The 12,756-nt window shown below is 55.7% G+C and overlaps 1 protein-coding gene across 1 annotated transcript; it reads right to left on the bottom strand.

Moving 5' to 3' along the window:
- Positions 1–487: 487 nt before the first annotated feature.
- Positions 488–12,296, bottom strand: LOC127923752 (uncharacterized). Its single transcript, XM_052507812.1, has 5 exons — positions 12,159–12,296; positions 1,845–2,390; positions 965–1,741; positions 738–864; positions 488–627 (listed from the first exon to the last, which is right to left on the bottom strand). Exons 1-5 carry the CDS (start codon positions 12,294–12,296, stop codon positions 488–490), a joined length of 1,728 nt encoding a protein of 575 aa, XP_052363772.1.
- Between the last annotated feature and the right edge of the window lie 460 nt (positions 12,297–12,756).

Raw genomic sequence — 12,756 nt, 5'->3', positions numbered from 1 at the left:
CACACACACACACACACACACACACACACACACACACACACACACACACACACACACACACACACACACACACACACACACATAGAGGAGCACAGAAGACCAGCACAGGATGATACGTATTATATTATTGTAATAAATAAAGAGCAATATTTTAATTCATACTATTTCACTGTATTTTTGTTTTCCTTCCCTCGTTCAACCTTTAACCTCCCGTCCATGTTCCTATGATGTAGTTATGGGCCCTCTCTATATTCAGTGCAGACTCATCTAATCATGCCGTGTCTAATGCTATTGTCACCCACAACACTGGTTTACAGGGTCATTACCGGGTTAGAGCGATGCACTGGGTAATCTGTGAATAATGTCACGGGGTGTTGGGGGTGGGGGTTGGAGATGGGGAGGGTGGGGGTGGGGGTGGGGGTGGGGGGATGTTGACTGGCTGCTGCTATGGCGTGGGTGATGAGGGGAGGGTGGGGTGGCTGGCGTGTTAGGAGTTTGGGAGAGCAGGGTTCTGGGGATGGGTGGAGTTGAGCAGAGCACGGGTAGAGTTCTGGGGATGGGTGGGGGTGTGGAGAGCACGGGTAGAGTTCTGTGGATGGGTGGGAGGAGAGAGAGCACGGTAGAGTTCTGGGGATGGGTGGAGTTGAGCAGAGCACGGGTAGAGTTCTGGGGATGGGTGGGGTGAGGAGAGGAGAGTACGGGTAGAGTTCTGGGGATGGGTGGGGTGAGGAGAGCACGGGTAGGGTTCTGGGGATGGGTGGAGTTGTGGAGAGCACGGGCAGAGTTCTGGGGATGGGTGGAGTTGTTGAGAGCACGGGCAGAGTTCTGGGGATGGGTGGGGTTGAGGAGAGCACGGGTAGAGTTCTGGGGATGGGTGGGGTTGAGGAGAGCACGGGTAGAGTTCTGGGGATGGGTGGGGGTGAGGAGAGCAGAGTTCTGGGGATGGGTGGGGTGAGGAGAGTACAGGTAGAGTTCTGGGGATGGGTGGGGTTGAGGAGAGCACGGGTAGAGTTCTGGGGATGGGTGGGGTGAGGAGAGCACGTGTAGAGTTCTGGGGATGGGTGGGGTTGAGGAGAGCACGGGCAGAGTTCTGCGGATGGGTGGGGTTGAGGAGAGCAGGGTAGAGTTCTGGGGATGGGTGCAGCTGAGGAGAGCACGGGTAGGGTTCTGGGGATGGGTGGGGTTGTGGAGAGCACGGCAGAGTTCTGGGGATGGGTGGAGTTGAGGAGAGCACGGCAGAGTTCTGGGGATGGGTGGAGCTGAGGAGAGTACGGGTAGAGTTCTGGGGATGGGTGGGGTGAGGAGAGTACGGGTAGAGTTCTGGGGATGGGTGGGGCTGAGGAGAGCACGGGTAGTGTTCTGGGGATGGGTGGGGTGAGGAGAGCACGGGTAGTGTTCTGGGGATGGGTGGGGTGAGGAGAGTACGGGCAGAGTTCTGGGGATGGGTGGGGTTGAGGAGAGCACGGTAGAGTTCTGGGGATGGGTGGGGTGAGGAGAGCACGGGTAGAGTTCTGGGGATGGGTGGGGTGAGGAGAGTACGGGTAGAGTTCTGGGGATGGGTGGGGTTGAGGAGAGCACGGGTAGAGTTCTGGGGATGGGTGGGGTGAGGAGAGCACGGGTAGAGTTCTATGGATGGGTGGGGTTGAGGAGAGTACGGGTAGAGTTCTGGGGATGGGTGGGGTGAGGAGAGTACGAGTAGTGTTCTGGGGATGGGTGGGGTGAGGAGAGCACGGGTAGAGTTCTGGGGATGGGTGGGGTGAGGAGAGCACGGGTAGAGTTCTGGGGATGGGTGGGGTGAGGAGAGCACGGTAGAGTTCTGGGGATGGGTGGGGTGAGGAGAGCACGGGCAGAGTTCTGGGGATGGGTGGGGTTGAGGAGAGCACGGGTAGAGTTCTGGGGATGGGTGGGGTGAGGAGAGCACGAGTAGTGTTCTGGGGATGGGTGGGGTGAGGAGAGTACGGGTAGAGTTCTGGGGATGGGTGGGGTGAGGAGAGTACGGTAGAGTTCTGGGGATGGGTGGGGTTGAGGAGAGCACGGTAGAGTTCTGGGGATGGGTGGGGTGAGGAGAGCACGGGTAGAGTTCTGGGGATGGGTGGGGTTGAGGAGAGCACGGGTAGAGTTCTGGGGATGGGTGGGGTGAGGAGAGTACGAGTAGTGTTCTGGGGATGGGTGGGGTGAGGAGAGCACGGGTAGAGTTCTGGGGATGGGTGGGGTGAGGAGAGCACGGGGTAGATTTCTGGGGATGGGTGTGGTTGAGGAGAGTACGGGCAGAGTTCTGGGGATGGTGGGGTTGTGGAGAGCACGGTTAGAGTTCTGGGGATGGGTGGGGTTGTGGAGAGTACGGGTAGAGTTCTGGGGATGGGTGGGGTGTGGAGAGAACGGGTGGAGTTCTGGGGATGGGTGGGGTTGTGGAGAGTACGGAGAGTTCTGGGGATGGGTGGGGTTGTGGGATGGAACTATTGATGGTAGAGATGGTGGACTGCTGGTAGAGGTTAGAGTTGGCATGGTAACAGTGGGTAGTGGTGGAGGAGGGTGAGGAGGAACAGTAGTGACTGCTGGTAGAGGTGAGGTTAGAGTTGGCATGGTAACAGTGGGTAGTGGTGGAGGAGGGTGAAGAGGAACAGTAGTGACTGCTGGTAGAGGTGAGGTTAGAGTTGGCATGGTAACAGTGGGTAGTGGTGGAGGAGGGTGAGGAGGGACTGTAGTGACTGCTGGTAGAGGTGAGGTTAGAGTTGGCATGGTAACAGTGGGTAGTGGTGGAATAGGGTGAGGAGGAACAGTAGTGACTGCTGGTAGAGGTTAGAGTTGGCATGGTAACAGTGGGTAGTGGTGGAGGAGGGTGAGGGAGGAACAGTAGTGACTGCTGGTAGAGGTGAGGTTAGAGTTGGCATGGTAACAGTGGGTAGTGGTGGAGGAGGGTGAGGAGGGACAGTAGTGACTGCTGGTAGAGGTGAGGTTAGAGTTGGCATGGTAACAGTGGGTAGTGGTGGAGGAGGGTGAGGAGGGACAGTAGTGACTGCTGGTAGAGGTGAGGTTAGAGTTGGCATGGTAACAGTGGGTAGTGGTGGAGGAGGGTGAGGAGGACAGTAGTGACTACTGGTAGAGGTGAGGTTAGAGCTGGCATGGTAACAGTGGGTAGTGGTGGAGGAGGGTGAGGAGGGACAGTAGTGACTGCTGGTAGAGGTGAGGTTAGAGTTGGCATGGTAACAGTGGGTAGTGGTGAGGAGGGTGCGGAGGAACAGTAGTGACTGCTGGTAGAGGTGAGGTTAGTGTTGGCATGGTAACAGTGGGTAGTGGTGGAGGAGGGTGAGGAGGAACAGTAGTGACTGCTGGTAGAGGTGAGGTTAGTGTTGGCATGGTAACAGTGGGTAGTGGTGGAGGAGGGGAGAGGAGGAACAGTAGTGACTGTTGGTAGAGGTTAGAGTTGGGATGGTAACAGTGGGTAGTGGTGGAGGAGGGTGAGGAGGGACAGTAGTGACTGCTGGTAGAGGTGAGGTTAGAGTTGGCATGGTAACAGTGGGTAGTGGTGGAGGAGAGTGAGGAGGGACAGTAGTGACTACTGGTAGAGGTGAGGTTAGAGTTGGGATGGTAACAGCGGGTAGTGGTGGAGGAGGGTGAGGAGCGACTGTAGTGACTGCTGGTAGAGGTGAGGTTAGAGTTGGCATGGTAACAGTGGGTAGTGGTGGAGGAGGGTGAGGAGGGACAGTAGTGACTGCTGGTAGAGGTGAGGTTAGAGTTGGCATGGTAACAGTGGGTAGTGGTGGAGGAGGGTGAGGAGGAACAGTAGTGACTGCTGGTAGAGGTGAGGTTAGAGTTGGCATGGTAACAGTGGGTAGTGGTGGAGGGGGGTGAGGAGGAAAAGTAGTGACTGCTGGTAGAGGTGAGATTAGAGCTGGCATGGTAACAGTGGGTAGTGGTGGAGGAGGGTGGAGGAGGAACAGTAGTGACTGCTGGTAGAGGTGAGGTTAGAGTTGGCATGGTAACAGTGGGTAGTGGTGGAGGAGGGTGAGGAGGAACAGTAGTGACTGCTGGTAGAGGTGAGGTTAGTGTTGGCATGGTAACAGTGGGTAGTGGTGGAGGAGGGTGAGGAGGAACAGTAGTGACTGCTGGTAGAGGTGAGGTTAGAGTTGGCATGGTAACAGTGGGTAGTGGTGGAGGAGGGTGAGGAGGAACAGTAGTGACTGCTGGCAGAGGTGAGGTTAGTGCTGGCATGGCAACAGTGGGTAGTGGTGGAGGAGGGCAGGAGGAGGAACAGTAGTGACTGTTGGTAGAGGTTAGAGTTGGGATGGTAACAGTGGGTAGTGGTGGAGGAGGGTGAGGAGGAGACAGTAGTGACCGCTGGTAGAGGTGAGGTTAGAGTTGGCATGGCAACAGTGGGCAGTGGTGGAGTAGAGTGAGGAGGACAGTAGTGACTGCTGGTAGAGGTGAGGTTAGTGTTGGCATGGTAACAGCGGGTAGTGGTGGATGAGGGTGAGGAGGACTGTAGTGACTGCTGGTAGAGGTTAGAGCAACATGGTAACAGTGGGTAGTGGTGGAGGAGGGTGAGGAGGAACAGTAGTGACTGCTGGTAGAGGTTAGAGCTGGCATGGTAACAGTGGGTAGTGGTGGAGGAGGGTGAAGAGGAACAGTAGTGACTGCTGGTAGAGGTGAGTTAGAGTTGGCATGGTAACAGTGGGTAGTGGTGGAGGAGGGTGAGGAGGGACAGTAGTGACTGCTGGTAGAGGTGAGGTTAGTGTTGGCATGGCAACAGTGGGTAGTGGTGGAGGAGGGTGAGGAGGGACTGTAGTGACTGCTGGTAGAGAGGTTAGAGTTGACATGGTAACAGTGGGTAGTGGTGGAGGAGGGTGAGGAGGAACAGTAGTGACTGCTGGTAGAGGTTAGAGTTGGCATGGTAACAGTGGGTAGTGGTGGAGGAGGGTGAGGAGGAACAGTAGTGACTGCTGGTAGAGGTGAGTTAGAGTTGGCATGGTAACAGTGGGTAGTGGTGGAGGAGGGTGAGGAGGGACAGTAGTGACTGCTGGTAGAGGTGAGGTTAGTGTTGGCATGGTAACAGTGGGTAGTGGTGGAGGAGGGTGAGGAGGAACAGTAGTGACTGTTGGTAGAGGTGAGGTTAGAGTTGGGATGGTAACAGTGGGTAGTGGTGGAGGAGGGTGAGGAGGACAGTAGTGACTGCTGGTAGAGGTGAGGTTAGTGTTGGCATGGTAACAGTGGGTAGTGGTGGAGGAGGGTGAGGAGGGACTGTAGTGACTGCTGGTAGAGGTTAGATTTGACATGGTAACAGTGGGTAGTGGTGGAGGAGGGTGAGGAGGAACAGTAGTGACTGCTGGTAGAGGTTAGAGTTGGCATGGCAACAGTGGGTAGTGGTGGAGGAGGGTGAGGAGGAACAGTAGTGACTGCTTGTAGAGGTGAGGTTAGAGTTGGCATGGTAACAGTGGGTAGTGGTGGGGAGGGTGAGGAGGAACAGTAGTGACTGCTGGTAGAGGTGAGGTTAGAGTTGGCATGGTAACAGTGGGTAGTGGTGGAGGAGGGTGAGGAGGAACAGTAGTGACTGCTGGTAGAGGTGAGGTTAGAGTTGGCATGGTAACAGTGGGTAGTGGTGGAGGAGGGTGAGGAGGAACAGTAGTGACTGCTGGTAGAGGTGAGGTTAGAGTGGCATGGTAACAGTGGGTAGTGGTGGAGGGGGTGAGGAGGAAAAGTAGTGACTGCTGGTAGAGGTGAGATTAGAGTTGGCATGGTAACAGTGGGTAGTGGTGGAGGAGGGTGAGGAGGAACAGTAGTGACTGCTGGTAGAGGTGAGGTTAGAGTTGGCATGGTAACAGTGGGTAGTGGTGGAGGAGGGTGAGGAGGAACAGTAGTGACTGCTGGTAGAGGTGAGGTTAGTGTTGGCATGGTAACAGTGGGTAGTGGTGGAGGAGGGTGAGGAGGAACAGTAGTGACTGCTGGTAGAGGTGAGGTTAGAGCTGGCATGGTAACAGTGGGTAGTGGTGGAGGAGGGTGAGGAGGAACAGTAGTGACTGCTGGTAGAGGTGAGGTTAGTGCTGGCATGGTAACAGTGGGTAGTGGTGGAGGAGGGTGAGGAGGAACAGTAGTGACTGCTGGTAGAGGTTAGAGCTGGGATGGTAACAGTGGGTAGTGGTGGAGGAGGGTGAGGAGGGACAGTAGTGACTGCTGGTAGAGGTGAGGTTAGAGCTGGCATGGTAACAGTGGGTAGTGGTGGAGTAGAGTGAGGAGGACAGTAGTGACTGCTGGTAGAGGTGAGGTTAGTGTTGGCATGGTAACAGTGGGTAGTGGTGGATGAGGGTGAGGAGGACTGTAGTGACTGCTGGTAGAGGTTAGAGTTGACATGGTAACAGTGGGTAGTGGTGGAGGAGGGTGAGGAGGAACAGTAGTGACTGCTGGCAGAGGTTAGAGTGGCATGGTAACAGTGGGTAGTGGTGGAGGAGGGTGAAGAGGAACAGTAGTGACTGCTGGTAGAGGTGAGTTAGAGTTGGCATGGTAACAGTGGGTAGTGGTGGAGGAGGGTGAGGAGGGACAGTAGTGACTGCTGGTAGAGGTGAGGTTAGTGTTGGCATGGTAACAGTGGGTAGTGGTGGAGGAGGGTGAGGAGGACTGTAGTGACTGCTGGTAGAGGTTAGAGTTGACATGGTAACAGTGGGTAGTGGTGGAGGAGGGTGAGGAGGAACAGTAGTGACTGCTGGTAGAGGTTAGAGTTGGCATGGTAACAGTGGGTAGTGGTGGAGGAGGGTGAGGAGGAACAGTAGTGACTGCTTGTAGAGGTGAGGTTAGAGTTGGCATGGTAACAGTGGGCAGTGGTGAGGAGAGGTGGAGGAGGAACAGCAGTGACTGCTGGCAGAGGTGAGGCTAGTGCTGGCATGGCAACAGTGGGCAGTGGTGGAGGAGGGTGAGGAGGAACAGTAGTGACTGTTGGCAGAGGTTAGAGCTGGGATGGCAACAGTGGGTAGTGGTGGAGGAGGGGAGGACAGTAGTGACCGCTGGTAGAGGTGAGGTTAGAGCTGGCATGGCAACAGTGGGTAGTGGTGGAGGAGAGTGAGGAGGGACTGTAGTGACTGCTGGTAGAGGTTAGGTTAGAGCTGGCATGGTAACAGTGGGTAGTGGTGGAGGAGGGTGAGGAGGAACAGTAGTGACTGCTGGTAGAGGTTAGAGTTGGCATGGTAACAGTGGGTAGTGGTGGAGGAGGGTGAGGAGGAACAGTAGTGACTGCTGGTAGAGGTGAGTTAGAGCTGGCATGGCAACAGTGGGTAGTGGTGGAGGAGGGTGAGGAGGACAGTAGTGACCGCTGGTAGAGGTGAGGTTAGTGCTGGCATGGCAACAGTGGGCAGTGGTGGAGGAGGGGAGGAGGAACAGTAGTGACTGCTGGCAGAGGTGAGGTTAGAGCTGGGATGGTAACAGTGGGTAGTGGTGGAGGAGGGTGAGGAGGGACAGCAGTGACTGCTGGTAGAGGTGAGGTTAGTGTTGGCATGGTAACAGTGGGTAGTGGTGGAGGAGGGTGAGGAGGACTGTAGTGACTGCTGGTAGAGGTTAGAGTTGAAATGGTAACAGTGGGTAGTGGTGGAGGAGGGTGAGGAGGAACAGTAGTGACTGCTGGTAGAGGTTAGAGTTGGCATGGTAACAGTGGGTAGTGGTGGAGGAGGGTGAGGAGGAACAGTAGTGACTGCTAGAGAGTTGGCATGGTAACAGTGGGTAGTGGTGGAGGAGGGTGAGGAGGAACAGTAGTGACTGCTGGTAGAGGTGAGGTTAGAGTTGGCATGGTAACAGTGGGCAGTGGTGGAGGAGGGTGAGGAGGAACAGTAGTGACTGCTGGCAGAGGTGAGGTTAGAGTTGGCATGGTAACAGTGGGTAGTGGTGGAGGAGGGTGAGGAGGAACAGTAGTGACTGCTGGTAGAGGTGAGGTTAGAGTTGGCATGGTAACAGTGGGTAGTGGAGGAGAGGGTGAGGAGGAAAAGTAGTGACTGCTGGTAGAGGTGAGATTAGAGTTGGCATGGTAACAGTGGGTAGTGGTGGAGGAGGGTGAGGAGGAACAGTAGTGACTGCTGGTAGAGGTGAGGTAGAGCTGGCATGGTAACAGTGGGCAGTGGTGGAGGAGGGTGAGGAGGAACAGTAGTGACTGCTGGTAGAGGTGAGGTTAGTGCTGGCATGGTAACAGTGGGCAGTGGTGGAGGAGGGTGAGGAGGAACAGTAGTGACTGCTGGTAGAGGTGAGGTTAGAGCTGGCATGGTAACAGTGGGTAGTGGTGGAGGAGGGTGAGGAGGAACAGCAGTGACTGCTGGTAGAGGTGAGGTTAGTGTTGGCATGGCAACAGTGGGCAGTGGTGGAGGAGGGAGGAGGAGGAACAGTAGTGACTGCTGGTAGAGGTTAGAGCTGGGATGGCAACAGTGGGCAGTGGTGGAGGAGGGTGAGGAGGACAGCAGTGACCGCTGGCAGAGGTGAGGCTAGAGCTGGCATGGTAACAGTGGGCAGTGGTGAGGAGAGGAGGAGGACAGTAGTGACTGCTGGTAGAGGTGAGGTTAGTGTTGGCATGGTAACAGTGGGTAGTGGTGGAGGAGGGTGAGGAGGACTGTAGTGACTGCTGGTAGAGGTTAGAGCTTGACATGGTAACAGTGGGTAGTGGTGGAGGAGGGTGAGGAGGAACAGTAGTGACTGATGGTAGAGGTTAGAGTTGGCATGGTAACAGTGGGTAGTGGTGGAGGAGGGTGAAGAGGAACAGTAGTGACTGCTGGTAGAGGTGAGTTAGAGTTGGCATGGTAACAGTGGGCAGTGGTGGAGGAGGGTGAGGAGGACAGTAGTGACTGCTGGTAGAGGTGAGGTTAGTGCTGGCATGGTAACAGTGGGTAGTGGTGGAGGAGGGTGAGGAGGACTGTAGTGACTGCTGGTAGAGGTTAGAGTTGACATGGTAACAGTGGGTAGTGGTGGAGGAGGGTGAGGAGGAACAGTAGTGACTGCTGGTAGAGGTTAGAGCTGGCATGGTAACAGTGGGTAGTGGTGGAGGAGGGTGAGGAGGAACAGTAGTGACTGCTTGTAGAGGTGAGGTTAGAGTTGGCATGGTAACAGTGGGCAGTGGTGGAGGAGGGTGAGGAGGAACAGTAGTGACTGCTGGCAGAGGTGAGGTTAGAGTTGGCATGGTAACAGTGGGCAGTGGTGGAGGAGGGTGAGGAGGAACAGTAGTGACTGCTGGTAGAGGTGAGGTTAGAGCTGGCATGGCAACAGTGGGTAGTGGTGGAGGAGGGTGAGGAGGAACAGTAGTGACTGCTGGTAGAGGTGAGGTTAGAGCTGGCATGGTAACAGTGGGTAGTGGTGGAGGAGGGTGAGGAGGAAAAGTAGTGACTGCTGGTAGAGGTGAGATTAGAGTTGGCATGGTAACAGTGGGTAGTGGTGGAGGAGGGTGAGGAGGAACAGTAGTGACTGCTGGTAGAGGTGAGGTTAGAGTTGGCATGGTAACAGTGGGTAGTGGTGGAGGAGGGTGAGGAGGAACAGTAGTGACTGCTGGTAGAGTTTAGAGTTGGGATGGCAACAGTGGGCAGTGGTGGAGGAGGGTGAGGAGGGACAGTAGTGACTGCTGGCAGAGGTGAGGTTAGAGCTGGCATGGTAACAGTGGGTAGTGGTGGAGGAGGGTGAGGAGGAACAGTAGTGACTGCTGGTAGAGGTGAGGTTAGGCTGGCATGGTAACAGTGGGCAGTGGTGGAGGAGGGTGGAGGAGGAACAGCAGTGACTGCTGGGTGATGTGAGGTTAGTGCTGGCATGGTAACAGTGGGCAGTGGTGGAGGAGGGTGAGGAGGAACAGCAGTGACTGCTGGTAGAGGTGAGGTTAGAGTTGGCATGGTAACAGTGGGTAGTGGTGGAGGGGGGTGAGGAGGAAAAGTAGTGACTGCTGGTAGAGGTGAGGTTAGAGCTGGCATGGTAACAGTGGGTAGTGGTGGAGGAGGGTGAGGAGGAACAGGAGAGGTGAGGTTAGTGCTGGCAGGTGACAGTGGGTAGTGGTGGAGGAGGGTGAGGAGCGACTGTAGTGACTGCTGGTAGAGGTGAGTTAGAGCTGGCATGGTAACAGTGGGTAGTGGTGGAGGAGGGTGAGGAGGACAGTAGTGACTGCTGGTAGAGGTGAGGTTAGTGTTGGCATGGTAACAGTGGGTAGTGGTGGAGGAGGGTGAGGAGGACTGTAGTGACTGCTGGTAGAGGTTAGAGTTGACATGGTAACAGTGGGTAGTGGTGGAGGAGGGTGAGGAGGAACAGTAGTGACTGCTGGTAGAGGTAGTTAGAGTTGGCATGGTAACAGTGGGTAGTGGTGGAGGAGGGTGAGGAGGAACAGTAGTGACTGCTTGTAGAGTGAGGTTAGAGTTGGCATGGTAACAGTGGGTAGTGGTGGAGGAGGGTGAGGAGGAACAGTAGTGACTGCTGGTAGAGGTGAGGTTAGAGCTGGCATGGTAACAGTGGGCAGTGGTGGAGGAGGGTGAGGAGGAACAGTAGTGACTGCTGGTAGAGGTGAGGTTAGAGTTGGCATGGTAACAGTGGGTAGTGGTGGAGGGGGTGAGGAGGAAAAGTAGTGACTGCTGGTAGAGGTGAGATTAGAGTTGGCATGGTAACAGTGGGTAGTGGTGGAGGAGGGTGAGGAGGCACAGTAGTGACTGCTGGTAGAGGTGAGGTTAGAGTTGGGATGGTAACAGTGGGCAGTGGTGGAGGAGGGTGAGGAGGACAGTAGTGACTGCTGGCAGAGGTGAGGTTAGAGTTGGCATGGTAACAGTGGGTAGTGGTGGAGGAGAGGTGAGGAGGACAGTAGTGACTGCTGGTAGAGGTGAGGTTAGAGTTGGGATGGTAACAGTGGGCAGTGGTGGAGGAGGGTGAGGAGGAACAGTAGTGACTGCTGGTAGAGGTGAGGTTAGAGTTGGCATGGTAACAGTGGGTAGTGGTGGAGGAGGGTGAGGAGGAACAGTAGTGACTGCTGGTAGAGGTGAGGTTAGAGTTGGCATGGTAACAGTGGGTAGTGATGGAGGAGGGTGAGGAGGAACAGTAGTGACTGCTGGTAGAGGTGAGGTTAGAGCTGGCATGGCAACAGTGGGCAGTGGTGGAGGAGGGTGAGGAGGAACAGCAGTGACTGCTGGTAGAGGTGAGGTTAGTGTTGGCATGGTAACAGTGGGTAGTGGTGGAGGAGGGTGAGGAGGAACAGTAGTGACTGCTGGTAGAGGCTTAGAGCTGGGATGGTAACAGTGGGCAGTGGTGGAGGAGGGTGAGGAGGACAGTAGTGACCGCTGGCAGAGGTGAGGCTAGAGCTGGCATGGCAACAGTGGGTAGTGGTGAGGAGAGGAGGAGGACAGTAGTGACTGCTGGTAGAGGTGAGGTTAGAGCTGGGATGGTAACAGCGGGTAGTGGGTGGAGGAGGGTGAGGAGCGACTGTAGTGACTGCTGGTAGAGGTGAGGTTAGAGTTGGCATGGTAACAGTGGGTAGTGGTGGAGGAGGGTGAGGAGGGACAGTAGTGACTGCTGGTAGAGGTGAGGTTAGTGTTGGCATGGTAACAGTGGGCAGTGGTGAGGAGGGAGGAGGAGGGACTGTAGTGACTGCTGGCAGAGGTTAGAGCTGACATGGTAACAGTGGGTAGAGAGGGTGAGGAGGAACAGTAGTGACTGCTGGTAGAGGTTAGAGTTGGCATGGTAACAGTGGGTAGTGGTGGAGGAGGGTGAGGAGGAAACAGTAGTGACTGCTGGCAGAGGTGAGGTTAGAGTTGGCATGGTAACAGTGGGCAGTGGTGGAGGAGGGTGAGGAGGAACAGTAGTGACTGCTGGCAGAGGTGAGATTAGAGCTGGCATGGTAACAGTGGGTAGTGGTGGAGGAGGTGAGGAGGAACAGTAGTGACTGCTGGTAGAGGTGAGGTTAGAGCTGGCATGGCAACAGTGGGTAGTGGTGGAGGAGGGCAGAGGAGGAACAGCCAGACCGCTGCTGGTAGAGGTTAGAGTTGGGATGGTAACAGTGGGTAGTGGTGGAGGAGGGTGAGGAGGAACAGTAGTGACTGCTGGTAGAGGTTAGAGTTGGCATGGTAACAGTGGGTAGTGGTGGAGGAGGGTGAGGAGGAACAGTAGTGACTGCTGGCAGCTCATCTATATTTCATCCTCCACTCAGACAAATGAAACAGGAACTACCGGAACAAGCAGACCTCGTGACACATCAAAGAGATGCCCTGTGGGTGGGTTCCTCTTGAAGCTGGGGCTGCAGAGGAGCGGAAGGGGTGCTGGAGGTACGACCCCTGAAACACTCCCAGCTGGGGGTTCTCCGGCCCCGGCGAGGGGCTCATTAACCCTTAAACAGGAATGGCGACCGGTGAGGGGGCCAGGGGGAGAGGGGCGAGGGGTGCTTAGTACAGGTCCTAATTACTGTACCGCATCCGACATCGCTGCTACGCAGGGGAGGAGGGGAGGAGGGGAGGAGGGGAAGAGGGGAAGAAGAGGGAGGAGGGGAGGAGGGGGGAGGAAGAGGAGGAGGGAGGAGAGGAGGAGAGGGGAGGGGAGGAGGGAGGAGGAGCTGAGGAGGAGGAGGAGGAGAGGAGGAGAGGAGGAGGAGGGAGGAGGAGAGGGGAGATGGAGGAGAGAGGAGGGAGGGAGGATGAGGATGATGGGGAGGAGTGGATGAGGGGAGGAGGAGGAGGCTTGGGAAAAGAGGAGGAGAGTCTAGGAAAAGAGGGAGGAGCCACCGGAGTGTTTTGATCATGTGCTTTAATTAAAAACCAGATTAAACCTCTTTTGCCATAATTAGCT

Source organism: Oncorhynchus keta, unplaced genomic scaffold, assembly GCF_023373465.1.
Source record: "Oncorhynchus keta strain PuntledgeMale-10-30-2019 unplaced genomic scaffold, Oket_V2 Un_contig_3179_pilon_pilon, whole genome shotgun sequence".
Classification (NCBI taxonomy): Eukaryota; Metazoa; Chordata; class Actinopteri; order Salmoniformes; family Salmonidae; genus Oncorhynchus; species Oncorhynchus keta.
The sequence above is the reverse complement of the archived record's forward strand: the minus strand, read 5'-3'. Positions and strand labels throughout refer to the sequence as shown.